Source organism: Rhinolophus ferrumequinum, chromosome 2 (assembly GCF_004115265.2).
Source record: "Rhinolophus ferrumequinum isolate MPI-CBG mRhiFer1 chromosome 2, mRhiFer1_v1.p, whole genome shotgun sequence".
NCBI lineage: Eukaryota > Metazoa > Chordata > Mammalia > Chiroptera > Rhinolophidae > Rhinolophus > Rhinolophus ferrumequinum.
Window position 1 is genome coordinate 60,362,114 of NC_046285.1, and position 27,080 is coordinate 60,389,193.

The 27,080-nt window shown below is 34.9% G+C and overlaps 1 protein-coding gene across 5 annotated transcripts in view; it reads right to left on the reverse strand.

Moving 5' to 3' along the window:
* Positions 1-27,080, reverse strand: part of VPS8 (VPS8 subunit of CORVET complex) — a 253,883-nt gene that overhangs the window by 187,049 nt on the left and 39,754 nt on the right. For 4 of the 5 annotated variants that reach the window (XM_033091442.1, XM_033091415.1, XM_033091423.1 and 1 more), the window contains 11 exons: positions 26,241-26,334; positions 22,539-22,571; positions 21,528-21,582; positions 18,501-18,506; positions 13,770-13,894; positions 8,239-8,325; positions 5,752-5,819; positions 4,320-4,473; positions 4,160-4,219; positions 2,751-2,858; positions 1,327-1,407 (listed from right to left, as the gene is read on the reverse strand). In XM_033091442.1, the coding sequence (XP_032947333.1) occupies positions 1,327-1,407; positions 2,751-2,858; positions 4,160-4,219; positions 4,320-4,473; positions 5,752-5,819; positions 8,239-8,325; positions 13,770-13,894; positions 18,501-18,506; positions 21,528-21,582; positions 22,539-22,571; positions 26,241-26,334 (871 nt within the window). The remainder of the gene's footprint in view (positions 1-1,326; positions 1,408-2,750; positions 2,859-4,159; positions 4,220-4,319; positions 4,474-5,751; positions 5,820-8,238; positions 8,326-13,769; positions 13,895-18,500; positions 18,507-21,527; positions 21,583-22,538; positions 22,572-26,240; positions 26,335-27,080) is intronic. The other variant, XM_033091449.1, reaches the window with a different exon arrangement.

Genomic DNA, 27,080 nt, shown 5'->3' on the forward strand with positions numbered 1-27,080 from the left:
CTTTAGAAAACAAAATACCATTTAAGAAAGACACATTATTTATTAGCCTTATACAACCTCAGTCAGTAATAATTTTTTAATGTTTTCAAAGAACACCTGATTAAAACAGAGATCGAATGACAGAGAAAGAATGTTAAGAGTTTAGCAGTCATTCCTGAGATTAATCCCTCACAATTACAAGTATTGACATTATTGTAAACATGCCTTTTAAAGGTAATTTACAGAGCAAGGCAGTTAGTGGTTACATCATGGATAAGCCACAGGACAAATGAAAATACTGACTGTGGTATTGTTAGGAGGAAGGTTCCTTGTGGTTGGGGGAAATTTTTCCAGGTAAAGAATCATAGGCCAATTTTAAAAGTGCTGTATCTCAAACATCTTAAAACAGAAATGATGATGATGAATTCTAGAAAACTGTGTTTGGTGATTTCAACGAGGGGTTCTAGTGATGACAAAGATATTGGTATCTTATATGCATGAGAAGAGGTGGAACAAAATTATTTTGTGTAATGTGCGTAAGAAAAAGCATTATTTCTAAATCAGTAGTCCGTATGTAAGATTAAAAGGCAATGTGCAACTAAATTTTAAATCATATAAAGAAAAGATCTATTTCATCTATGATCCTAAAAATTTGTGTATTATTAAATTGGGGGGTAAAAACTTTTTTTTAGACTTTTTATTGGGAAAATGAGGCACTGTTATATTTAGGGTTATCTATATTTACGCACATACAGAATGCTTCACTGGATACCAGCTATTGATTAGTGCTAAAAGCACTAATGATTGAAACCCAGAGATATTATAATTATACTACTGCAGAATTAACACACTATTTGAAAATGAAAAAATTGACACAAAAACAAATAATACTTTTTTTTAATCAAAATGTCACTCAGGACTGAGATGCATGGTAGAAAGAGAACTCTGCAAAGTTTTTAGCCACAAGAAAAAATAGGTTACATAAATGCCTGAAACTATCAGGACAAACTCAGAAGGATAAAAATGTGTTTATAAGTAAAGCTGGGCAATGGCCCTGAAAAAACCCATCTAAATTCTTCTGAACACCCCTTTGAGTTAAATAGGACATTAAAGAAAACTTTTGCCAATCTTGCTCAGCAGGACACAAGGTTGAAAGACAACAAAAATAATGTGGCATCGCACCAAACTCAGACTGTATTCAATATACGCATGACTTCACTTTTCTCCATATTTTACATAATCCTAAAGGTCATGGTTCATGGCAGAAATCCTGGTAGCTTTAATACACCATGGACTCAAAACAATGAAGTGAAATAAATGGGGATACATATTCTGAATAATACTCACTGTAAAGTTGATGAGGTCATAGTACAGGTGAAGATGCTTTTGCTTAGTAACATGTATTGCTCCAGATTCATCTCTCTTAACCTGATGACGAAATAAAAACAACCTAAATATTAGCTAGTATTTGAGGGACTTTTTTAGATACGTAATTATACTCCACCTAGAAAATGATTTGCATTCACAGTATGGATAAGCCAAAAATACCGATAATGAAAGAAACTACTACACAAATGATGGAAAGTATCACACAATGATTTGTATCAAAATCCAAGGCATATCTGTTCAGCGGTCTAGTTGTCAGTATTAGCAAATGCTGTAATGTAATATTAACTCTGTCATAATTCAGAACAACCTACCTCCATCACATCCATGACTACAGTTAGGTAGAGTTAAAGCATAAAATGGGATTGGTGACATGGTGTGAAAAAGTTCATCAAAAGAAAAAAAATAGCTGTTACAATGACAAAAATTAGACTTTTCTGGTGTATAATACTATTATACAACAAAAAGTTGTTGTATAATAGTTTAGTTCGAACAACAAAACATTTCCCCAAAGAACCTCAAACGTCAATATTTGATTTATATATTGTACACATACACTCTATAACCTTCAGTCATCCTTATAATTTGCTTTCTCCACCTCTGCTCCTAAGTGACAGAGCACTGAAGAAGAGAGACAGCACAACGTACACCTGACCTCCCAGAAATTCAGGACATCCAATTCAAAGAGTTTTGTTTTACACTCCCCGTAGTAGTGTTCCAGATGTCTTCCTTTCCCTTTAAGTCCCAATTCCTCTCCTAGTCTCATCACCTGCAGTACTGACCTTACCAGATAACCTTAACAAACAACCGACACCACTTACTGTGGGCCCTTCGTGTACTCCCATTTTCACTTCACTAAGTCGCTTCCCGTGTAAGAAAGGGAGATCTGGCAAAAGCAGCATGAGAGCTAGAGCCACGGGCTTAAGTTCCACTCTTACAGCTGTGTGAGCAAGAGCAAATCACATATTCTTTCTCGGTTTCCTCATTTGGAAGGTGCAAATAAGACAGCACCAAATTGTTCCGTATCTTTCATATGTTGAAAATATTCCATGAATGATCAATGCCAACATTAGGTGGATAGGTAAGCCATTCATCAGACATATGCACATTCATATATTTACACACACACACACCATTCATTATTTGTTAGCCAAAGGAGATGGGACTGAGAAATACACCATGAAAGGGCATGGAGCGGAGGGTGAGCAGTTGTTTTCCACGTTAACCATTAAAGCCTTAAATAAAAAATTAAATAGGTCACTCTCTCACCAAAGAATTATGATAGCGTATTTCTTTGACACAGTATTAAATTACCGGTGAATGAGAAAAAGAAAATCTTATGATACAGGCCTTTATAACAGGTCTAGCATCATATTATGACTTACCAAAAGGAAATGAACAACATCTCCTCTGCAGAAGGCCAGCATGGGGTTCACGTAATTATGCACGGCCACAAAGTGCCAGGCCAGCAATGGAACACTGGAAGGATCCATCTAAGGGAGGAGAAGGCCCCCAAAAAATTAAAAAGTCATTACAGTTAACAGACAGAAGGACAAAGAAACAACTCTGATTAAAAATAGCATCTGATTAGTGTTACTTGATAAAACTTCCAGTTTCTCCTTAAAATAGCCTAAGCAGCAGGGACCGACTGGCCAGTGTCACAAGCAAACTTTCTGAGTTAATGGTAATGTTCTGTATCTGGGGAGAGGTTTGGGTCACAAAAATATATACATCTGTCAAAGTTCAGCAAGTGTACATCCAAGATCTGTGCACTTCATTTCATTGTATGTAAATTTTACACCAAAGGAAAATCTTAAATAACTATTGAACTCCTGCTAATCATATGCATGGTAAATATTTAGGGGAAACAGCACTGATTTCTGCAATTTACTTGGAAATATACACACACAAAAAAACACATTATGATGGGTGGATAGAGAGATGGACAGATATATAATAAAGAAAGTACAGTGAAATGTTAATGGTAGAATTTAAATGTTAATGTTAGGTATAGAGATGTTTAATGTAAAAGTCTTTCAACCTCTCTATTTGTTTGAAAATGTTCATAATAAAATGTTGGAAAAAATACCAACAAAAATATATAAAAAGATGCAATCACATGCCATCATGATAAACTTCAATTAGCCAATGAAGCTAACCTAAGAAACATTAACAGCAATCTAAGTCAGCTTTGCCAGGCTTTCTCTGGGGCCCAGAGGTACACAGAGTACCAATAAGAAAACAGAAGAGTGATCTCCCCCCGTATAGGGGCTGCTGTCTGAACTAGCCTTAGTTCTGTACCATCATTCTCCATCCCATCCCATCAATACTTCTACCCACATATACACTGGAAGACCACAACTCTATGAAAACGGCCAAGCAGGAAAGAAAGGGGACACTAGGGTGTGCATAAATACTTTCAAGGAAGTATCACCCCCAAAGTAAAATACCAGAGGCAGGAACCAAATACCAGAGGTACCCCCAGACTAAATACCAGTAGCAATTAATGCTGGATATTATGGTGGGGTGTTCAGCATCTCAGCAGAAGCTGTTTATAAGAGAAAAACTTAGAGCAATAAAGGTAGAAAAGTATGGCTATCCTGATCGCCAGAACACTGCTCTCGTCACCATCGGATGCTGCTTTGGTCACATCAAGTCCAGACAATGATCTTTGGAGCACAGACTTCATGCTGCCTAGTTTTCTGACAATCGCACAGAATTCACCACTTACAAGTCCTTTTCCCCAACCTCCGGACATGGTCTTTTAGCCAATAAAATGGAGAGGCTTACTCACTCGTCCATAGGGAAAAGTCATCCACACTTTCAAGGATGGTTTCAATCCAATGACCAGTATCTTTAGGGCAAAAAAATATTTTTAATACTCTTGTCATTTCAAATTTTTTGGTATTCAAAGCCTCTAAACGTTCTGCATTTCATCTTCTAAATGCACCTACCTTGGTTAGGGATGCCATGGCCAATAAGGAAAACTGTGTGATGGGATGATCTTTCAAGTCAGGCTTAGAATGGAGAGGCTCAATACAGCACACTTCACCCTTGGAACCACTGAACAGGCATCTAGATTCACACGTTCTCACTCCCATCACTCTCCTGAAAATGTAACAAAAAAATTCAGAATCAATTCACAATGACCCAAGCTACTATCATCTCTAGCTTGGACTACCCACAATAGCCTCCTAACTCCTCTTGCCCCTCAGCCATCCAAATCCACAGGACATCAGCATGACCTTTTTAATGGATAGGTCAGATTTATTATTCTTCTGGAAACACTGCAATGGCGTGCCACTGTACATAAACTAAAATACACATGTCTCACCATGTTTTAAATGGCCCTATATGATCTGCCTCTGGCCCTCGCCCCCCTTCTCCCACTGCTGTTGTTCCTGAAAAAGTCCCACTCCAGCCACACCTGCCTTCCTTCCGTTGCCCCAGCAAGCCACATCTGTGCCTGCCTCAAAGCCTTTGTGCTCGAATGTCCCTCCACCTGGAACATTCCTTCCAGATCTTTGTATTTGTTAGTCACATTACCATTCAGCTCGTTGCTCAAATGTCACTTTCTGAGAGGGGCCTCCCCAAATTACCCTCAAGTGCACTCCAGCACACTGATCTATCTTGTTTTCTTCACCGTGCTCATATAACTATTGAAATGATTCCATTTGTGTTGGTTTATTGTCTGTCTCCCGACCCCCTCCCCAACTGGAATGTAAGTTCTATCAGAATAGCAACCTTGTCTGGTTTACAGACGTAACTCTGGTCCTAAAACAACGCCTACTCACAGGACATGCTCAATAAACACTAGCTGAATAGTCTTTTTTAAGCAATTACTCTGGGCTCAGCACTGTTAGAAAGTATAAGAAATACAAGAAACAAGCATAGTCCCTACTTTAAAGAACTTATGGAAACATCATACACATTGAATTTTATGTTCTACTTTTTTTTCTAACTCAGCTTTATAAGTGTTCTTCCATGTATCAAGACAGTTTTTGCTCTTATTTAAAGAGTAAGTAGGGCAATTCCAAGGCAATAAAAACCTTTCTACACCTGGCCATTAGAGTTTTATAATCAACTGGGCCTGGGGCATAAACCAAAATTAGTGAAATACTCCAGAATGGTTCCCAAGCCTGACAGCGCATATGAATCCCCTGAGAAGTAGGAGTTTAGAATCCCAACTCTGACCTACTTCCATAGAATTACGGGGGACCAGGCCTGGAACTATGTATGTTCTATAAGCCTCCCCAGGTAACTGTAATACAGAACCATAACCTATTTTCAATCACATAGATTTTCCAGACCTCTTCGTGTTCAACTTCAAGTCATTAACTAGAGCTAGTCTTTTCATTTGTCAACAAATGTCCATTAGACTCTTACTTAAATGTCAATTCAAAAACAGAGCCTCCGCTGTCGTTACAAATTGCAAGAGTTGGATCATCTGTAAACTAAACAGAGAAAGAATTTATTTTCTTGTAGATTTTCAAACAACCAGTCAAGTGTTGAAGGTAAGGAAAAAATTATAAATTTTTTAAAATCTAAAACAAACACATTTAATAGCATTTGAAATCATGTCAACTAGATTTAACTCATCACTCTAAACACACAAACCTACCCATATTCAGAACAAAAGTGGCTCAATTAGCTTTAAAAAACTGCGGCTTTAAGAAAGCAAAACCACCAGGATAAAAGAAAAATACAAACTATGACTCATAAGAGCCCTAAAGTTCTCTACTTGGGTTCTTACATTAACTTTTTCTAATTTGCTATTAAAGTGAATAGAATACTTTGGATATATTTGCAGTTGCCTAGTTTTCAAAAATAAAGACACAATAAAAGATATGTGGTATCTTGGAGGAATAAACTTGCCTGAATATGTTTTCTGAATAACTGAAAAGTTAAGCCACTATACTTAAAATAGTTTATCTTTTTGTGTAATTCTTCCTAAAATGTGCTGCCTCCTTGATCTTTTTCAACTGAATATACTTCAGTTATTATTATGTACCCCCCTGGAAAACTCAAAATAATAATGTTCACAATGACAGATTGTCCTAAGGGCTTATGAGGTATAGTCAATGTGGATATTGTAAGACACGGAACTGAGTAACTTAACTTGTATCACTGACAGTGACTCGTCTCCCTAACCCCAATGGTTGGTGAACCATCCCTAAATGGCCTGGCTTCGTGCTCTTCATCAGGGGTAACTGAGGTACAGGAGGCTACTGTAAAATTATTCTTCCTCAGCCCCACACACAGGCACAGTAAAGAAGTCCCACACCTTTGCTCTCAAAGCTCCGCTGAGCAGTTGCCAAAGTGGGAGGCATATACCTCGGAGTGCAGGAAAAATAACAGGACTCATATTTTTATTTATTAATTTTCTACTTCTTATGTATATGTTTTACAATGTACTTAAATATTAGGACAGTAGTATATTTACATAATTTTTAAGTATGCATGTATATACGTGTGTGTAAATGTATATATGAAGAATGCAAGCCCAAACTGATACCGATGGGCTGTAGGGTTAAGTTTGGAGAACAACGAGGAAGAGGACTGAAGTGCATGGGGCTGCTGTCAATCCAAGACCTCAGAAGTAGTCCATCCCGTATACTTCTTGCTGCGCCTTTCTCCAATGTCACAGTGTCTGTACGCACCCCCTGGACCACCATTCCCAAGCAACACAATGATACTACTACCATGCTTTTAACCTTCATGGCGTTCTTCTCTTTTCTCTCTGCCTTTTCACTTCTATTTCCTATTGTTTCTCCCAAAGATGATGCTTTTCCTGCAAATGGACTGGCCTTTTATAAACACCACCAACTCGTTATTCCTTCAACCATTTATTGAGCAGCTACTATGCATAACACACAAAAATAAATAAGAAACAGATTCTGGTTTCAAAGATCTTAATCTATTAAAGGAGATAAAACATAAACACAACTAATTATAACATATTAGAAGTTGGCACATATCATATGAAAAGAGGTCAAGATAAACTGCCATGATGTTCAGAAAAAGAAGAAATTCTCTCTAGTTTTACTTGTCTTGGTTGTTTTCATTGTTGCTAAACGCTTCAATGCTGCTTTGTCAAAAGACTTTTATGTAACTAACCTAGATACAGACACACAAACTCCAGATGCTTGCAGACTTTAAAAAGCATATGTATGGGTAAGAGGGGCCTGCACAGCTAAGCAACCAAATGTGTACATGATTAAAATCTAGAAAATCTAATTTTAGACTTCCCTAGTTATAGTCCTTTACCTTTTATGCTTCTGAACATGAGCTTAACAGCATACAAAAACCAAGGTTCACATTGTATTTATAAATAAAATCTAAGTTGGTTTATTTTTTTCAGGCCTGTAAGGAGAAAGCCAAGACTCAAATCGTAATGTGTTTCCTCTAGAGGCCTGAAAGAAAATAAACCAACAGATTCATTTCTAAACATAATGCAAACCTTGGTTCTTTCACATTGGTGCCTTGAACCTCAGGTAACTCCCAGCAAAGTATGACCAAGCACACAATCTCAGCAATAAAATCTTGGTAGACTAAACAAAAGCTTAAAAAAAAAAAACAAAACTCTTTAAAATCTTCACATGAGTTTCATGCCTATCTTTGCTATCAACCTCTCATCTAGGATCCTGTCAATTTACTCTTGTTGCTGCTGTATCTAACAGACTTCAATACAGCTTGCAGCTGAATGTTACCGTGCTACTCCATCTCTATTTTTCACTGAGGAAAACGTTTTGTTGGGCTCGTCAAATAAAAGACAATTCATTTTCAATGATTCTGTTTAGAACAAAATCTACTTAAAAATGGATACATAGACATAATAAAAAAATTAGTAGAAAAAGCAAACAAAAATATTACCTTAATATGCAATATTGCTGTTCCTGGAGGATGAGCATCTGTTATTGATCTTAGAAGTTTTCCACTGGCCAAATCCCACATAGTGATCTGTAAGACAACTAAATGCTTTAGAAAACAAATTTATTGCTCTGTTTTGGGCTTAAGTATCCTACCTTCTGGCTGAAAAAACCTATTGCTGGTCTATAAACATTGCAGGCAAAGAACTATAAAGTTAAAACGTAACTAAAGGCTGCAGGTCCATGAAAGCATGGGGCTCTCATTCCATCTTCATGTACCCCTCATCCTGCCCAATCTGCTTTTCTCTTTAGATTTGAAATGTTTTTATACTGATAGGTAAAATAAATTTCTTTAATGAGTCCACTTCTTTAGCGCTGATAAAAATTATAGGGAAGGCTTACTACCGAACTAACTAGTGATGTATAATTCACAAGATGAGAAAAACGCCCAAGGGGACATCTCCAGAGTGCCTGGTCTGGAGGCCTGCAGGGTTTACAATTGCTGTCCCGAAGGACTGTATATATTTGCATTCTTTAAATACTGCTGGAGGGTCTGGTTTCCAATCAGCCTGAAACTGGGTGCTGACTGGGATCCCTCCCTTTGTAACACTGACAGATGTTGGCAAATCCTCAAAAACTGGCCCCTAATAAGAATAAATCAGACTGTGCAGACAATCACAAAGGTTCAAGAGGCGACCAAGAGCTAGGGCAAGATTGATTACAATATATATATTATCTGTGAACATCATAGTAAACACAAAGCAAAAAGCTACAGTAGATACACAAAATATAATGAGAAAGGAATCTAAGCATAACAGTAAAGTCATCAAACCACAAGGAAAACAAGCAAGAAAAGAAGGAACAAAAAGAACAACAAAACAGCCAGGAAAACAATCAACAAAATGGTAATAAGTACACAGCTATCAATAATTACTTTAAATGAAAGTGGAATAAATTCTCCAAACAAAAGACATAGAAGTGGCTGAATGAATTAAAACCCGTCTATATGGTGAATACAAGAGACTCACTTCAGCTATCAGGACACACACAGAATGAAAGTGAAGGGAATAGAAAAAGATGTTTCATGCAAATGAAAACCAAAAGAAAGCTGAGATAACAACACTTTTATCAGACAAAACAGTCTGTAATAAAAGACAAATATGGGTATTACATAATGATAAAGGGTTCAATCCAACAAAATAAACGTTTGTAAATATTTATGAACCCAACATAGGAGCACCTAAACGCCAGGGGTGCCAAAAATATGTATACAAGTGGACACTTTGGTCAACGTTGCTCAAGCAGTAGTTCGCCATAATCAGAAGTGTCTGGACGCTGATGGTAACCACTTTGAGCACGTCTTGCAATTGCAGAAGTTAAATGTGACTTGTATTCACCTTTTGTTATCAGTATATATTGAGTATTACCATTTCAATAGTTTTTTCCTTTCTTAAAATGTGTATACATTTCTTTAGCACCCTCTGTATATAAAAATAAATTTTAACAGACCTAAAGGGAGAAATTGACAGCAATATAATAGTAGGGGACTTTAATAGCCCACTTACATCAATGGCTAGATCATGAGACAGAAAAAAATAAGGAAACTTATTTTTTGGTTATTTGGGGCCTTAAATGGGTCTTAAATGACACATTAGACCAGATACACTGAAGAGATACACAGAAAACAGTCTATCAAAAAGCAGAATACACACATTCATCTCAAGTACACATGGAACATTCTCCAGGATAAATCATGTGTTAGGTCACAAAACAAGTTGTCAATAAATATAAAAAGACTGAAGTCATATCAAGCATCTATTCCTACCACAATGGTGTAAAACTAGAAAGCAAACAACTGAAAAAAATTGTAAATATGTGAAGAATGAACAACATGCTAATGAATAACCAACTGGTCAACGAAGAACTCAAAGGAGAAATGGAAAAAATACCTTGTGACAAATGAAAATGGTACAACATACCAAAATCTATGGGATGCAACAAAAGCTATTCTAAGAAGGAAGTTCACAGCAATACATGCCTATCTCAAGAAACAAACAAAAAAAATCTCAAATAAACAATGTAACTTTAAACCTAAAGGAACTGGAAAAGAGGAAAAGACAAAGCCCCAAGTTAGTAGGAGGAAGGAAATAATAAAGATCAAGCAGAAGTAAGTAAAATAGAGACTAAAAAGACAACAGAAAAGATAATGTAACTAAAAGCTACTTCTTTGAAAAGATAAACAAAATTGACAAACGCTTAGCTAGAAAAAAAGAGAGAGCGCTCAGATAAAAAAATCAGAAATGAATGAAGTTACAACTGATACCACAGAAATACAAAGGATCATAAGAGATTACTATGAATAATTAAATACCAACAAATTGGACCACCTAGAAAAAATGGATAAATTCCTAGAAACATATAATCTTCCAAGACTAAATCATGAAGAAATAGAAAATATGAATAGACCAATACTAGTAGGGAGATTGATTCAATAGTCAAAAACTTCACAACAAACAAAATTCCAGGACAAGATAGCCTCAATGGTGAATTCTACCAAACATTTAAAGAAGATTTAATATGAAAGTTCTATCCTTTTTGAACTCTTTGATAAAACTGAAGAGGAGGTAACATTTCCAAACTCATTTTATGAGGCCAGCATTACCCTGATACCAAAACAAGACAAGAACACCAAAAAAAAAAAAAAAAAAAAAAAAAACACAGAAAATTACAGGCCAATGTCATTGATGAACATAGATGCAAAAATCCTCTACAAAATGTTAAACAGATCAATTCAACAAAACATTAAAAGGGTCATACACCATGACCAAGTAGAATTCATTCCAGGGATCCAAGGATCAACATGATCCAATACATTTAAAAAATAAAGAACAAAAATCATATGATCATCTCAATAAATACAGAAAATAATTTAACAAAATTCAACATCCATTTATGATAAAGACTCTCAATAAAGTGGGTAGAGAGGCAGCATACCTCAACAGAATAAAGGCTATATATGACTAACATCATACTCAACTGTGAAAAGCTGAAAGCTTTTCCTCTAAGATCAGGAACAAGACAAGCATAAACACTCTTGCCACTTTTATTCAACGTAGTATTGGAAGTCCTAGCCAGAGCAATTAGGCAAAAAAATAAAAGGCATCCAAATTGGAAAGGGAGAAGTAAAACTGTCATTATTCGTGGACAATATATTTATATATACAGAAAACACTAAACATTCCACAAAAAACTAGTAGAATAAACAAATTCAGTAAAGTTGCAGGGTACAAAATCAATATACAAAAATCTGTTGTGTTTCTATACACTAACAACGAACTATTAAGAAATAAAAATTAAGAAAGCAATCCTATTTACAATTGCAAAAATAAAATACCTAGGATTAAATTTAACCAAGGAGGTGAAAGAGACCTATACATTAAAAACTATAAGACACTGATGAAAGACATTGAAAACAACGCAAATAAATGGAAAGATATTCTGAGCTTACAGATTAGAAGAATTAATATTGTTAAAATGTCCATATTACCGAAAGCAGTCTACAGATTCAATGTAATTCCTATCAAAATTCTAATGACATTTCTCAAGGAAATAGAACAAACAATCCTAAAATTTGTATGGAACCATAAAAGACCAAAATAGCCAAAACAATCTTGAGAAAAAAGAACAAAGCTGAAAGCATCATACTCCCCGATTTCAAACTATATTACAAAGCTACAGTAATCAAAACTATATGGTACTGGCATAAAAACAGACACATAAATCAATGGAACAAAACAGAGAGCCCAGAAATAAGCCCACACATATATGGTCAATTAATTTATGACACAGGAGCCAAGAATATACAATGGAGAAAGGACAGGCTTTTCAATCAATTGTGCTGGGAAAACTGGACAGCCACAGGCAAAACGAATGAAACTGGACCAGTATCTTACACCATACAAAAAAGTTAACTCAAAATGGATTAGACTTGAACAAAAAATTGAAACCGTAAGACTCCTGGAAGAAAACATAGGCAGTAAGTTCCATGACTTGTGTTTTGGCAATACATTTTTGAATCTGATTCCAAAAGCAAAAATAAACAAGTGGGATTACATCAACAAAATGAAAAGGCAACATACTGAATAGGAGAAAATATTTGCAAATCCTATATCTGAGAATAGGTTAATATCCAAAATATATGAAGAACTCATACTACACAACAGTAAGAAAAATAAAATAAAAATAAGACTAAAAAATAAGCAGGGGATCTGAATAGCTATTTTTCCAAAGAAAACATACAAATGGCCAACAGGCAAATGAAAAGATGCTCAATGTCACTAATCATCAGGGAAATGCAAATCAAAACCACAATGAAGGTATCCCCTCACACATGTTATTATAGAATGGCTATGATCAAAAGACAAGTAATAACAAATGTTGGCAAGGATGTGGAGAAACAGAACCCTCGTGCACTGTTGGTGGGAATGTAAATCGGTGCAGCCACTATGGTAAAAATATAAATATTATGGAGGTTTCTAAAAAAATTAAAAATAGAACTACTATGTGATTCAGCAATTCCACTTCTGGGAATTTATTCCAAGAAAATGAAAACACTAACTCAAAAAGATATCTGCAACCCCATGTTCATTATAGTAATTATTTATACTAGCTGAAATATGGAAACAACCTGTGTCCTTCAGTGGATGAATGGATAAAGAAGATGCGAGATGATAGATAGATAGATATAGATATGTATGTGTGTGTGTATATATATATATATATATATATATATATATATATATCACACATACACACAACAGACTACTACTACTAAACCATAAAAAAATAAAAGGAAATCTTGCCATTTGTAACATGGATGATACTTGAGGGTATTTATGCTAAGTAAATCAGACCAATACCATATGGTTTCACTTATATGTACAATCTAAAAAACAAAACAAATGAACAAACAAAACAAAACTCATAGATACAGAGAACAGATTGGTGGTTGTCAGAAGGGAGGGGGCTTGAGGGTTGGGTGAAATGGGTGAAGGGGGTCAAGAGGTGCAAATTTCCAGTTATAAAATATAGAAGTCCTGGGGATGTAATGTACAGATGATGACTCAAGTCAATCATACTGTATTGCATGTTTGAAAGTTGCTAAGAGAGTTAATCTTAAAAGTTCTCATCACAAGAAAAAATATTATGCAATTTTGTATGGTGACAGGTGGTAAATAGACTTAGTGTGGTGCTATTTCACAGTATATACAAATATTAAATCATTATATTGTACACCTGAAATTAATATATAAATTATACCTCAATTTTTTTTTTTAAATCTCATACTCTGGCTCAATCAATAACAATTATTTAAAAATTTGAACAAAAGTCAGACTGAGTAATCTCAGTTTATCTCTAAAGACATGTCACTTTATAACATGCATTTTGGTCTTCAAGATAATAGATCTAGAGATACCCGTTTTTCTAACATTGATTTTAATATTATCTTATGGATAGAATAACATGCACATTTACCTGTCCTTTAGCAAAGCCACAGAGAAGTCTTGAGCAGTCGTTGTTAATACTGAGGGCGGAGATGGCTCCATACTGGCCTCCAACACTAGTGCTACCCAGGCAGAGTCGCAGAGCTTGATTCTGATCTAAAGAAAGTAGTTTGTCGAATCAAGTGAAAGAAAAGGAAGGAGTAAATATATAGACTTTTTTTCCAAAAACTTGGGAGGTAGCAGGAATCAGAAGAATCAATGATGAAGTCACATTCATTTTAAAATATATGTATTAAGCACCTACTAGAGGCTGGGCACTGAATTACAATGCAGAAAAAAAACAATACGTACAAGGAAGCATAATACAAAACTTGCTAATGATAAGTGAAAAAATCCATAAGAAATCTGTATCTCCTTGAATAAACCATCTTTTATCTCTCTCATTCTAGCACTGTATTTCTTGCTATCTTTAGGATGCAAAGTTACAGGAAATACCATCTTTAAAGTACCTCTAAAACTTCAAAAATCAAAATTTATTAATTTAGAATTTGATTGAAATTTACATTTATATTATTCATGACAAAAGCTTTACTAGGCAAATTAACAGTACAAATACAATTAAACATTTAAACTACTTAAGAAAATTATTTCAAGCATCAACACTTGATATGCAAAAAGCAAATAACTCAACTCTACTAGATTAAATTATTTAAGGGCAAGGATCTTGCTTTAATCACCTTTGATTTCTCCAGGAGGCACTCAATTATTTATTAAACTTTATTATCTAATAATTAAAAGAAATTCCTCTAGGGCTTCTCCTAAGCAATGCTTATTTTGTATAGCATTCATTATCGGATCCACTTGAAAACAATGAAATAAAAAATTTATAAGAAGGCATGCCTCCAAAATTTAACTGTTTAGAGGGGAAAATAAATAAACCCACCATACTGCACCAATCTGGAGTTCTCTGAACTGACCGGTAATTGTTTGCGCCTCCCTTACCTATTGTTAAAAACAGGACAACAGATCCAAAATGGAGTCACTTTTGCTAAGTCCCATATCACCAAACTGAGACTTGATACTTAACTTCATTATAGTTTTGGCCTCTCCCAGGAATGGAATCTTAAACCAGTCAATCAGGAATTGCCTGGTCAGTAGACAATTAGTTAGCTAACCTGCCTGATGACCCGTCATCCCCTAAAGGGAATGTTAGCTTTTAGCTAGTGTTACTTTCTCGTCCCATTCCCTTTTGCCTATAAAAGTTTTTCATTCTGTATAGCTTCTCCGAACTCCTTCCTATCTGCTAGATGGGATGCTGCCTGAGGCATGAATCATTGAATAAAGCCAATAAGATCTTTAAAATTTACTCAGCTGAATTTTGTTTTCTTAACACTATCTACATACTACTTTTTGGAGATAACTATGTCTTTCTTCCACTATTACCTAAGACGTCTCTAAGGTCCCCTAGCATGGTAGCTTACACTCAGAGGCATCTGACAATCATCTGAATAGCTTCCACATTTGCAAATCTTCCTTCTATACGAGTAAATCTCGTTATCAGAAAGAGCCTAAAAACATTCGTTCTCAGGTCTAGGGAATAATATTATGTAAATCCTCAAACAGTAATCTCCACCTCCCCAAGGAATTCTGACACAACTGATAGCTGTATGGTATCTGGCACACAGAAAATACTTGACACGTACTGAAATCATTTCAGATTTTAGCCTTCCAAGAGGAACATTCATATAGGAGTAAAATTCACAAATATACAAGGTCTGATGTATTTGAAAAGCATTATCTTTGTTCACATCTAGCATTATTATAATTACAGATTTTTTCCTTTTTTGCTTATTTACACACTTTTTCCTCCTTCCCCCAGTTTAATTCAAATTATTAAAATTTCCTTTATTCTATTTTTCTGACTCTAAATATGATATCACATTTTATTTTGCTTTACTGAACCTGCCTGCAAAAAATGGTGTTTCCCATGATCCTTATTTTGTCAGGGATGCCTTATGCAGTTAGCAGATTAGCCATGTACGTACCTTATTTTGCAAACTGTCAAGATACAACGGTTGGACAACAGTGTTCTACAAGTATACATAGCACTACTGAGGGGCATGCGTGTAGGCAGTGGGTGGACTGAAAGAGGACAATGGCAGAAGTTCCATACCAGCCACACAAAGAAGGCTCAAATCTGGGCTGCCTGGCTTCCAGGGACAGAATAATGTCTGAAGGGTGCCCTGCTGTGACCCTTTTGTAATTCCTGCTTTGAGTTCCAAACTTTATACAGTTCTGAGCTGTTACTTAGAGAGACAATCACTACTGTTTTCCGAATGAACAAAGTTCATACTTTAAATTAGACTAAGTATTCTTATCACTCAGGAAAAGTAAGAATAAGAGAATTAGTATATGTGCTGCCGAAGCGAGCACAAGAATAAGAGAATTAAAGATTATGACAAAATAGAGAATAAGGGTACCATTAAGAAAAGGAAAGAGAAAAGGAAAAAAACATATCTAACGTCTAGATTAAAAACAAACATGACTCTGCTTTCCTGACTGTGGGTCCCATGTATTAAAAATTAGCTAAGACAAGGAACCAAATTATCAACGCTGGTCATTCCTGAAACATGTATTAAATTTACATCCCACAAGACAGTGTTAATGAAAATACTCTCAGCTTTTTTCTTGATTGTTACAACGTATTTACTATTTTCATAATATCCCTTTATAAAGTAGCATGGCTACGAGGTGATGCACAGTGTATAATCTGTTTTAACTCCAAAAGATATTTATCAATTCTTATTGCTGTCTTTATACATTCTATTTTCATGATACCATATTAACAAACTTGCTATTATGCAATTTAGAATAAATTCAGAAAAGGTAGATTTCTGTAGAAAAAATAAAGCAGAGTCTTACTGGAGAGGTTTCTTTGCTAGAGTAACTAAACATTCTGTATTCCAGATAATTCAGGACAATTCTGGGGAAAGGTACTCGATGAAAATAAAAATAAAATGTCTTCCAAACACTTAAGTTCCATAGTTATATGGAAAGGACAAAAGAACATGGACAGAAGCAAGAAAGGTGAAAATCAGAGCTCTCTCCACATTCTACTCCTCAGAGGGGGTTCTTGATCTCATTAATTTAAAAGGAAAAATTCTGTTCTCCCCCTACTCTCTGAAGTTTCCTTTGTCTGTCGTTTGGAAAAAGGGATTAAATTAGTAGTACAGTAGTACATTTACAAAGTCACACATATCACATTTGGTTGACATTGTCAACTTAGTTTTTTTTAAAAAAAATTGGAGTGGGTCCTTATAAAGCAAATTAATCTGGGCAAGAAATACTAAGAAATGAGACCATCATTTTTCCTATAAACTTCACAGAATTGACATACCACTTAAGAAAATGCCTATAAAAATTTGAAAACTACAAAATGGTACAAATGCAAGAGATTAACAACAATAAATAGCTCACCAGTTGATTAAGTCGAAAGCCAGATATCACAAAAAGCACATCTATTTGACACAGCAATGGATTATACCTATTTCTTTTACTAGTGTATTTTTCAAATCTATTGCTTAGAATAGATCTCTTCAGCATATTCTGCGCTTAAGAGTAATGTTCTGAACAGCAATAAAAAGTCACAAATAAGACAAAGAGTCTATCATAGCTATAAAATCTGAATTTGACCATATTTCAAGGATTTTTTCTCTTTATCCATATACCAAAATTAACCCAATCTTCTATTTCTTCATCGAAATTTGTTTTAACTAGTTCTTAAAGACCATCAAAGTAGGAAATACCTAGATCCTAGAAGGAGTCAAATTTAATTCTGTGTGTAGAGCTCTACTTTTATTGCTAATAGTCACCATTCTTCAATATTGCTCTTTTCTTACACTTTGAGCATATACAATATCCTCTAAGAACAAAAGAGAAGCAGAGATATTAAGAAATATTTTTGTATAGTAATAAAATAACAAAAACTCTTCCACCTGATTTCCATATAACCAACACACAGAATGAAAGTTCTCATTCCCTATGTAAAGTTTACTGACTGAAACCCAGGACACACTGAATCCCCATGGCTAACTGGCTATTTTCTAGAATGCTAATGTTTACAAAGAATCAGTTTGTGTTCATTCCCAAACCTGTTCATGCCACTGTAATATCGTTGTACTTTAAAAACCTAATTAACAATACTTGAACTGATGAAATAGAGTGAAAAAGAAAGGGCTGTTGTTTCTATGAAAACTACATGAATGCTTTAGAAAAACTTGGTAAAGATCAAGTGCTTTGAAAAACATTCATGAAATAAGGTTTGGACAAGACAACTGTGGAAGACTGAAGAAAATTTTGTGAAAATCTAGTATTTTGCACTCCTTGATTAATTCACAGGTGCTTAAGGTTTTATGTCTATTTTTAAAAATTAAAAGTATAAATTTTACATTGCCCATTATTGATGTAGTTAATGCCAAAAAAGATGCCCCAGACCTCTAACTGGCAGATACAAACTCAAAGTAAAGGCTTTGGACTATATCAAAAGATTAAGGGGAACATGAATATTTATATGTTTTCAATTAAAACACTGAAAGTATGCATAAATGTATCATTTTTAACAATTCCCTGCTTTACCCCATCTTTCAATTAGCTGGTTTTCTTCTATATGCATTTCATAAGAGGGCACTAATTGACAGCATTCTCTTTCAACATTAAAAAAGGTCAAAAGAAAGAGTCACTCATGCAAACCAAATTACTATACCTTTTCCTTTGAATCCATGGAGAAAAGATTAAAAGAGAGAAAAGCAAGAAATCAGTTCACAAGTTCAAAGAAAAGACAGGTGAAATTTCAAGAGCTTAAGTGACAAACTTTATCTGTAGTAATGATACTAAATGTGATTAAGGGATGTCTAGCGTTTACAATTATATTTAGGTATTGGTTATGGGGAAAAAGGAAAGGCATAATATTCAAGTCACATCACAGTAAGTAAATCCAAGCCCATTAAGTTTGATAGAAACAAAAACAATTTCAAAAAGACAATCTACTAAAGTATGCTAACAACCTAAAAAACGGAAAAACTAAGGGCCTTGGGATAGGGAAACATCTTAATTAAGATTTGAATTTTTGAGATCCTATATATAGATAAGAACCAAGGCACACAATAAATATCACATGTCTATAATTCCATAAAAATAGGCAACATACATCAACCTTTATGAAGCTTATAATGATTACTATTTTAATGACCCAGGCCTTCATTCCAAAGGGGAATCTACTGGTACTTAAACAAGTGTAGTTCTTCCCTCTACACTTTTCCCTATGGTCAATGAAGATGTTTAAAAGAGATCAGATTTAACCCAGATCTCTAATCTAGACACTTCATAGTATTATTACTCTGCCATTTGTAGCTGGCTTTCAAGAAAATTTTAGTTCATTTGTTAAAACTCATTGTCCAAATATCTGATTCCTACAAAAATAATGAGTAAAACTGAGTAACTGTATGATTAAACTCAAAGCATAACCAGAATTTTAAGAGTCTTTCTCAAAATGTTCACTTTGGCATATACTTTCTTTTCCATGAGACTATAATGAAAGATAACTATTTCATCATATCTACAAGAAAGCTGCTAGGATCTAAAGAAAATTAGGAGGCAAGCCCAAGGAAAGTAAGGAGACAATAGCAAAAGATAATGTGCTCTTTTTCTCCTCTGTTAGTTTTTATTTTGAGTACATTCATTTTAATTTGTTGCAGTAAGCTCTACATGGGTTTGATTACAAGCAGGCACATATTCTTATAACCTCATGGTAAGGAGGGAATGTTAAAGCAGAGTTGAGGAAAAGTGAGTAATGGTAAGTAGGAACAAAAACTCAACATGCACTCTGCTGCCAGATAAACATGCATTATATTCTATCCCCATTCACCTTAGTGTTCTTTACTTCACTTTACTTAGTGTTCATATATTCTTTACTTCATATATCTTGGAATTTGTCTCCTTTTCTCTCAGGATAGGAGAATTGCCCAGAGTGGTGGAAATCACTGATCTAGGATTCCATATTCCTGATTCTAACCTTGGCTCCGTATATGTCACTCAACCTCTCTGGTTCTCAATCACCTCATATGTAAAATAACGGGATGCACTAGAAGACCTTTTAAGACCCTTTCCCCAAATTCTATCAATCCAATACTAAGTATGGAGCCATAGGAAAAACAAGCATTCCTACACCTGACAGGAGAGCAAGCTGGTAAAACTTTCTAGAAGGTAATTAGGCAATACACATCAGAAGTGGTTAAAATGTTCACACCCTAACCCAGGGAAATCCACTTTTACAAATCTGTCCTAATGAAATAATCATGTGCACAAAAATGTAGTAACAAAGATGTCCATTACTATCCTATTTGTTTAGAAACAACCTAAATATCTTATAGTAGGAAATGATTAAGTAAATTATGGTGAGTCCATTTTTAAAAAAATACTATGTAGCCATTAAAAATGATGCTACAGATAAATATATAATTATATGGAAAGACGATCATTATAATGAAAAAGCAGGTTACAAATTATATGATCCCATATTGGTATATGGATGTATACACACACACACACACACACACACACACACACACACACACACACAGATAGGAAGGCAATACAAAAATATTAGGGACTATTCCTGCATGGGAGAATTTGGTATTTTATATTTCAACCTTCTGCTTATCTATGTTTTCTAAGTTTCCTATTAGAAACACATCTCAATTTGGGAATAAAAAAAAATTATTTAAAGAATCAATTCTATAGTTCTCTGGAGAATTGCATTTTTATTTCCATTCTTGTCATCTCCAACCAATAAAACTCTTTTATTTAAATCAATCACCTTTGAAAAGACTAGGTGTGAAAACCACATGAATAAATAAGGCTTTTGGCATAACAAAAAATTTTATAAACAGGAAGTCATATTGCTCTAAAACAAGGGAAAAATAACCACTATGGTAAATAAACATGCAATGCCCACGAAGGTCAAATTGTGGTTCTGCTGTTAAAGTATTCCCAGGTAATCCTTATACGATACCCTGTAGATTCCTTAATGAAATACATTATCATCAGGAATTCCATTTAAGAGAGATGAAAAAGACTTAAGATCCAGAGAAGAACACAAAAATGACAGAAAAATATTATCTAATAGTTTTTAAATAAAAAAACAGAACAAAATATTCTGGTCATAGTATTGAATTCAAAACCAAAGACTAGGGTTATTTAGTCTCAGATAGAAAAAAACGAAAAAATACTTAAGACTAACCTCTACCATACAAATGAAATTAATTATCTTCTCAACCAAGAAAAATGTGATTATGCACTAAAAACTTTTTTCAAATTACAGGGATTTCAGTGGAAATGAAAAAAGAGTTTATTGACAGTGAGAGAAAATTATTGAGAATGCCTGGAAACCTCTTTCCTAAAGATCTTCTAGAATACCTATTACTCGGATATGATTTAGGATCAAAAACCACCACCAAGTGGAGGCAGACAAGATGACAACCCTTTCTTATATTCTTTTTGTCTAGGTCTGCAGAGAGTCAACAGATATGATAGCTTATAAATTCATAAATAAAACTTGCAACAAGAAACAAAATGAATCTGAGTCAAGTAATTTTTAACTACAAAAATATTGACTGCTACTTTTCAAGTCCTTTCCAGGAAAATAAAGTTCACAATATAAACTATGATTAAAAGACATTATAAAACCCAAAAGGATACTTAATATTTAAAATAAAGTATTTAGAAAATTTACCAAATATTAAGGCCAATCCATGAGATGTACCCACTGCTATCAGACTGGATACTGCCTGAGAACAAAAGGGGAGATTATATTTTAAGATATTACATCAAGGATCTTGAAATAAGCAGAGTTGAATTTGCTGGTCTTCCTTCTTTAGGCACCAGATGACATACCAACTATTACAAATAAGGATAATTTCATCTAGGAAGCAAAATGAGAAATGAAACGCAGGACAGTTTATTTCTGGGAATCCCTCTAAATTTAGTCTGAGGGTAACAATATCAAAATACCATGTGTTCAACATTATAGACAAAAACATGACACTTACCTTCCTCTAAAGCAATTTTTTAAAAACTCAAGGGTCCAGACAAAGTAAGAGGCACTTATGCTACCCAACCAAGAACCTCCTATGAGGTGTGGAGAAGGGATTAGAAAGCTCTTCTCTAGTTTAGTCCCAAGAGCCAAAAGGCACCAGAAATGCTCAAAATTCAGCCAACTTCCTCACCAATTAACTAACTAATAAGAAAGCTACAGGAGGCAGCTAGAAGTAGTCGGGAAAAGAGGGCACTAGTGTGCTTCCAACATGCCCCAGTTCTCTATAATCACTCCACAGATTGACTTAGCCAGCTTGGCAATAGAGTTCAAAGCTGTTAAATGTACCATTTACCACAAAGTGATTTTACCAAATACTATTTTCCACTCCCTATAACCAAAGGGAAGCCAAATCTCAGAAGGAGCAAATTTACTTGGCCAGTGTAGAACCATATACAAATAAACCTGGAAAGTGCTAATCATTATTCCATTATATACTTCCCAAACAACAGCCTGAGAATAACAATACACTAGAAAGAGAACATTCAACATGGATAAATTTTAAACCTGATTACTGGCAATAAAAGACTTATAAATTTATTATCACAATAATTTATGTAATTACTTTAAACATTAGAAGAATAAATGTTAAAAAAAAACCCCAATCAAATAAAAAGCTTACCTTTAAAGGATTATTTAAAGTATACTTACAATTGCTGTAGGCAAGCCAGCATCTACTTTGTCCTAAATGAAATTTAGAACAAAAAAAGTACTTGAAAAGATACTCTCATTATAAAATGGAAAATGATATAAGGCTGCTCTTTACATATACTTTGATCCAAGTCAATTCAGACAAGAGGCAGAACCTTCGTTTTTGCTCCCAACTAAGAGAAACTACAGAAGTTGTATATGTACTTGCATACGAACAAAATATAAAGAGCAAGAGATACTTCAAGAGAGGTACTGATTATAAATGAAAATGTAAAGAAAAAGAGGCAAGAGGTTCCATTTTCAATAATGTGAATAAAGCATAAATAGTATGAGTCAAAATGGAAGGAGTACATAAAGATTTTAAAAAAGGCAAACATATGCTAAAGATATTCTTACTCTAAGTAGGAGCTTCTTATCCAGGAGATTATGCAATAACCTCTCAATAAAAGCTGAGCAGGGTATATTCAGTCAGTACTCAAGCATAAGAAAATTAAAAATTAAGTGCTAGTTCCAGCTCCTTATCAGTAACTTCATCACCTTGGGAAAATCACCTAACCCTTCTGGATATTAGTCTCCTCATCTGTTCAAGGAAATAGCATATACTGTCCTATCTATCTCAATGAGTTGTCCTGAGGATCAAACTAAATGTAAAGTATCATGTAAAAGTAAGGCTATCTATTTGATGCTTCTATAGCTTTAAATAATAGTAATGGCTTACAATAATTACCACCGTATTAGCAAAGACCTTTCACATACATATATTACACTACTTGATTTTCAAACCGGGAGAGGTAGATAAAACAGGTAGGGTTAGGATTTTCCAGATTAAGAAAATAGAAATTTCAGAGAGCTTAAATGACTTGCCTAAGATTATTCAGCAAATAGTAGAACTATGTCTCAAACTCAGGGCTTCCAGGTCCTAGGCCAGGCTCTTTCTCTATATCTCGTCTATATTTCTTTTCTATGTCTGTCCCTAGCGATATGGTCAGTTAGTTATCATAATCTCTCGGAAGGCTGAATCTGTTTTACCCAGTTTTACAGAGCTTCCCGGGAACTAACTTAAACTTTCTTCACTGCATGGGAATAAGGAATAAGGAATAAACATAGCAAGGCTACTACGTACAAGATCCTGGGCAGCAGGACACACCCAGCTTTGTGCGGATATGTGTGTGTGCATAAAAGCTTGCCTAGCACAATGCTCCACAATCATGAAGCATGCAACAAATATTTGATAAATGATTGATTTGTGTCCCAGATAGGAAAAAAAAAAAATGAGACAGCAGATGAACGTCATAAAGGAGATTCAAAATGGAACCTGCATAATGAAACCAGAAGTCAACTAACTTGAAGAGCTAAAAAAACCCACAGATGTGGGAAGTACTTTAGAGATTACAGAATTTTAGTACTGATGTTGCAACATCTTGGGGTCGTGGTTCTCAAAAGCCAGTGTGTATTAGAATCACCGGAATAACTGTTAAACTGCAGCTCCCTATGCTACCCAGCTAGAGATTCCAAGTGAGTAGGTCTGGGGTGGTGCCAGGAAATACGCACCCCAGGAGATTCTTACACATTAGGCACATTTTGAAAAAAACACTATGGTAAGGTATCTCTTTTATCTTAGGTAATCATACAAATGACAAATGTCATTTAAAAATTCATTTGAATTAATTTTAAATATAGTCACATGTCACATCACTTTGAAGAGCCTTCCAAAATTAAACAATGAGGATCCAAACTCCACAAGTTCATCTTTCGCGAGTGTTCTCCAGGTACGGATGACAAAAGCCCTGATGATCAAGGCCTGAGGCAGCCCTGCGAGCATCACTGTCCACATGGCTGAAGGCATTACTGAGCAAATATTCAGGAGATATACCCAAAAACATAACTAGTTTTTACATGTTCATAAACCAACCATCACAGAAAAGCATAAGATTTAAATTGAGCTGGTAATCCCAAAGTAAGAAAGCAGAGGATGAAAACTGTCACAGGAAAAGCAGTTTTCATTTTACATACCAAAGGAGCTCAGCCATAGCAATGAAATAAGAAGAGAATGCAAACACTCTGGGATTTATTAGAATTTTTCCCTCCTTTTCAAGAGGGAGAAGAAATCCTTTTAAATAACAGATTTATCTAATCATTGTTCAGTGTCTGAGTTTTAGTTCAGTCTCCATTATTCAAAATATTTTTAAACTACACAGGTGGGTCAAATGACTGTTCTGGTTCATTTTGATTTTGAAAGGAATGAATTTCATCACCTACATAAGGATTAAATTCAGAAAACGTCATGGAAATGTAATCCTCAACAGGTGGTTCCCATTCTAGCAAATATGAGTTACTCTCCACCTAAAAGAGGAAGGACAATTGCCCAGGTTTCCTCCCTTGCTTGACTATCTCTCTATTTAAATTGACTTCATGATATATGAGCTGGTATATCAATTGCCCACAGAGAACGCTCTCTCCTGCCTGTTCTCTCCCTCTCTCTCCCTCTCTCTCCCTCTCGCTCTAGCTCTCGCGCGCGCTCTCTCTCTCTCTCTCTCACTCTCCCTCTCCCTCCCTCTCTCTCTCTGTTTCTTATTTCTTACTTTCTTTCTTTCCTTTTTTTTTGTCTTTTGGCATCTGCAAAAAGAGCTTTCTTTAATAAACCTGAAAACTGCAATGTGGTTTTGGTGTCATAATGCCACTTCTGTATCAATCTCTTACCCTCCTGAAAAATCAAAACTTTGTCTCAATTGAATATGCAAAATACCAATTAAACTTCATGCAAAGAACATAAAAACAAATCAAAGTTCTTGGGGTATCAATCTGTTATTAGTATTACTATTAATTATAATATTATAAACAGAATGTATATATTGAATTCAGAAAACTAAAATTTAAAAACTATACTAAAATTGAAAAATTACATAAAACTATAGGCTTTGAGGTCAAAGATTATTTTACATACAAAACATACCAGAATCAGCATCTATTATCTTGATGAACTATTAAATGTTTTTGCATTAACCTAGTGCTCTAAATCATTTTCAAAAGAGACCACAGGTATTCTGTTTCAGCCATTATACACTGGCCACATTCACCGATACCACCTCCATTTCACAACAAAGAACACGAGACTGAGACCCAGAAAACCCAATTTTGAGTAATTGTTCTGCTATCTCCTAACCCAATGATGTAAGACAAGTTAATATCACCTCTCTAAGCCTGCCTTCTCATTTGAAAATAGGATATGGCTTTCCCTACTTTCAGAGTTGTAAGAGTAAATGAAATAAGGTACATGAAAAGACTTTGTGAATTATGAAAAAAATAACTCAGTTGTAAAAGATTCTGGACAATCATTTCTCCATATGAAAAGACTAAAAAAAACAAATACTCTACCTCAACCAAATATACACGATGGCAACTAAACTGAAAAGGAATTTGAAGAAAAGGCAGATAGTGTTTCTTTTAGGCTTGCTGCCATATTTCATTTAGGCACACCCGAGACTCTGAGCAGACCTTTATTTCATGGCTGCACTAATTTCTATGTCAAGATGTGTAGCCAGATCTTATGAGTCAAAAATAATCACACAAAACTCATGAAGCCAGATTCTATTTTTCTTAAGCCTCAGGCCAAGAGAAGTGCTGTGCTTTGTTTTCCGCTCATTCCTGCTTCATTATGCCATCGCAGGTTATAAAGCAGGGGGAAGAGAACAAAATACTTACAGCTGCAGACACTATCTGAGCAGAAATCCCCTTCAAAAGTGAATGTCGCATAACTGATCCATGGAGCGAAAAAGAATCAGGCAATTTCTTCTTCCTAAAAAGCAAAGAAAACATTTACAAACAGAAACAAATTAAAAAGGCAGATTCTTAAGCTTTGAAAGGAAAAAAAAAACTCATAAAAATAAGGAAAGCAGGAAAAAAACCACTGCGTGTTATTGGGGAGCTCTGTTTTACAAAGAGGTATAAAGAGTCTAACTGCCCCATATTAAGATGTTGTACTACATCCACTCTGAACCTCAGAGAAGCACAAGCAGGAAAATAAAACTGTCATTCTTTCTTCACTGATCTAAACTGTTCCTTGCCCACCTTAAGTAACATAGCAAGGGAGTCTACTACAGAAGATTGCCTATAGAGCATTCCTCCTGCCCTCCGTGTCTGCACCACTTCTACCAGCCTGCCACACTTGCCCACCTTTCTTGCCCTCTTCCTGCCTCGAACCAACCTCTCATTCTTCAACCAACCACCTCAAATTCCCCACTCATTACTCATCCTCTACTGCTCCTACTAACCACTCCTTTTACTTACCCTACTCATCATCATACAAAAAATAATTTTTAAACTTTTACCAAATATTGAGTACCTACTCTGTGTGACTAAAAGTATACTCTGGAGAAAATAATAAAATAACAAAAATAATAAAAGTCAAGCTTCCTACTTTCAAGGACTTCATGGCCTAGTCAGACTAGGACTAAGAAGAAACTCACTCTTAACGGATAAATGTTAGAAAAGAAAAATGAATAAAGCCCTATAGAAACAAAATAAAGAAGAGTTTAATCCTTG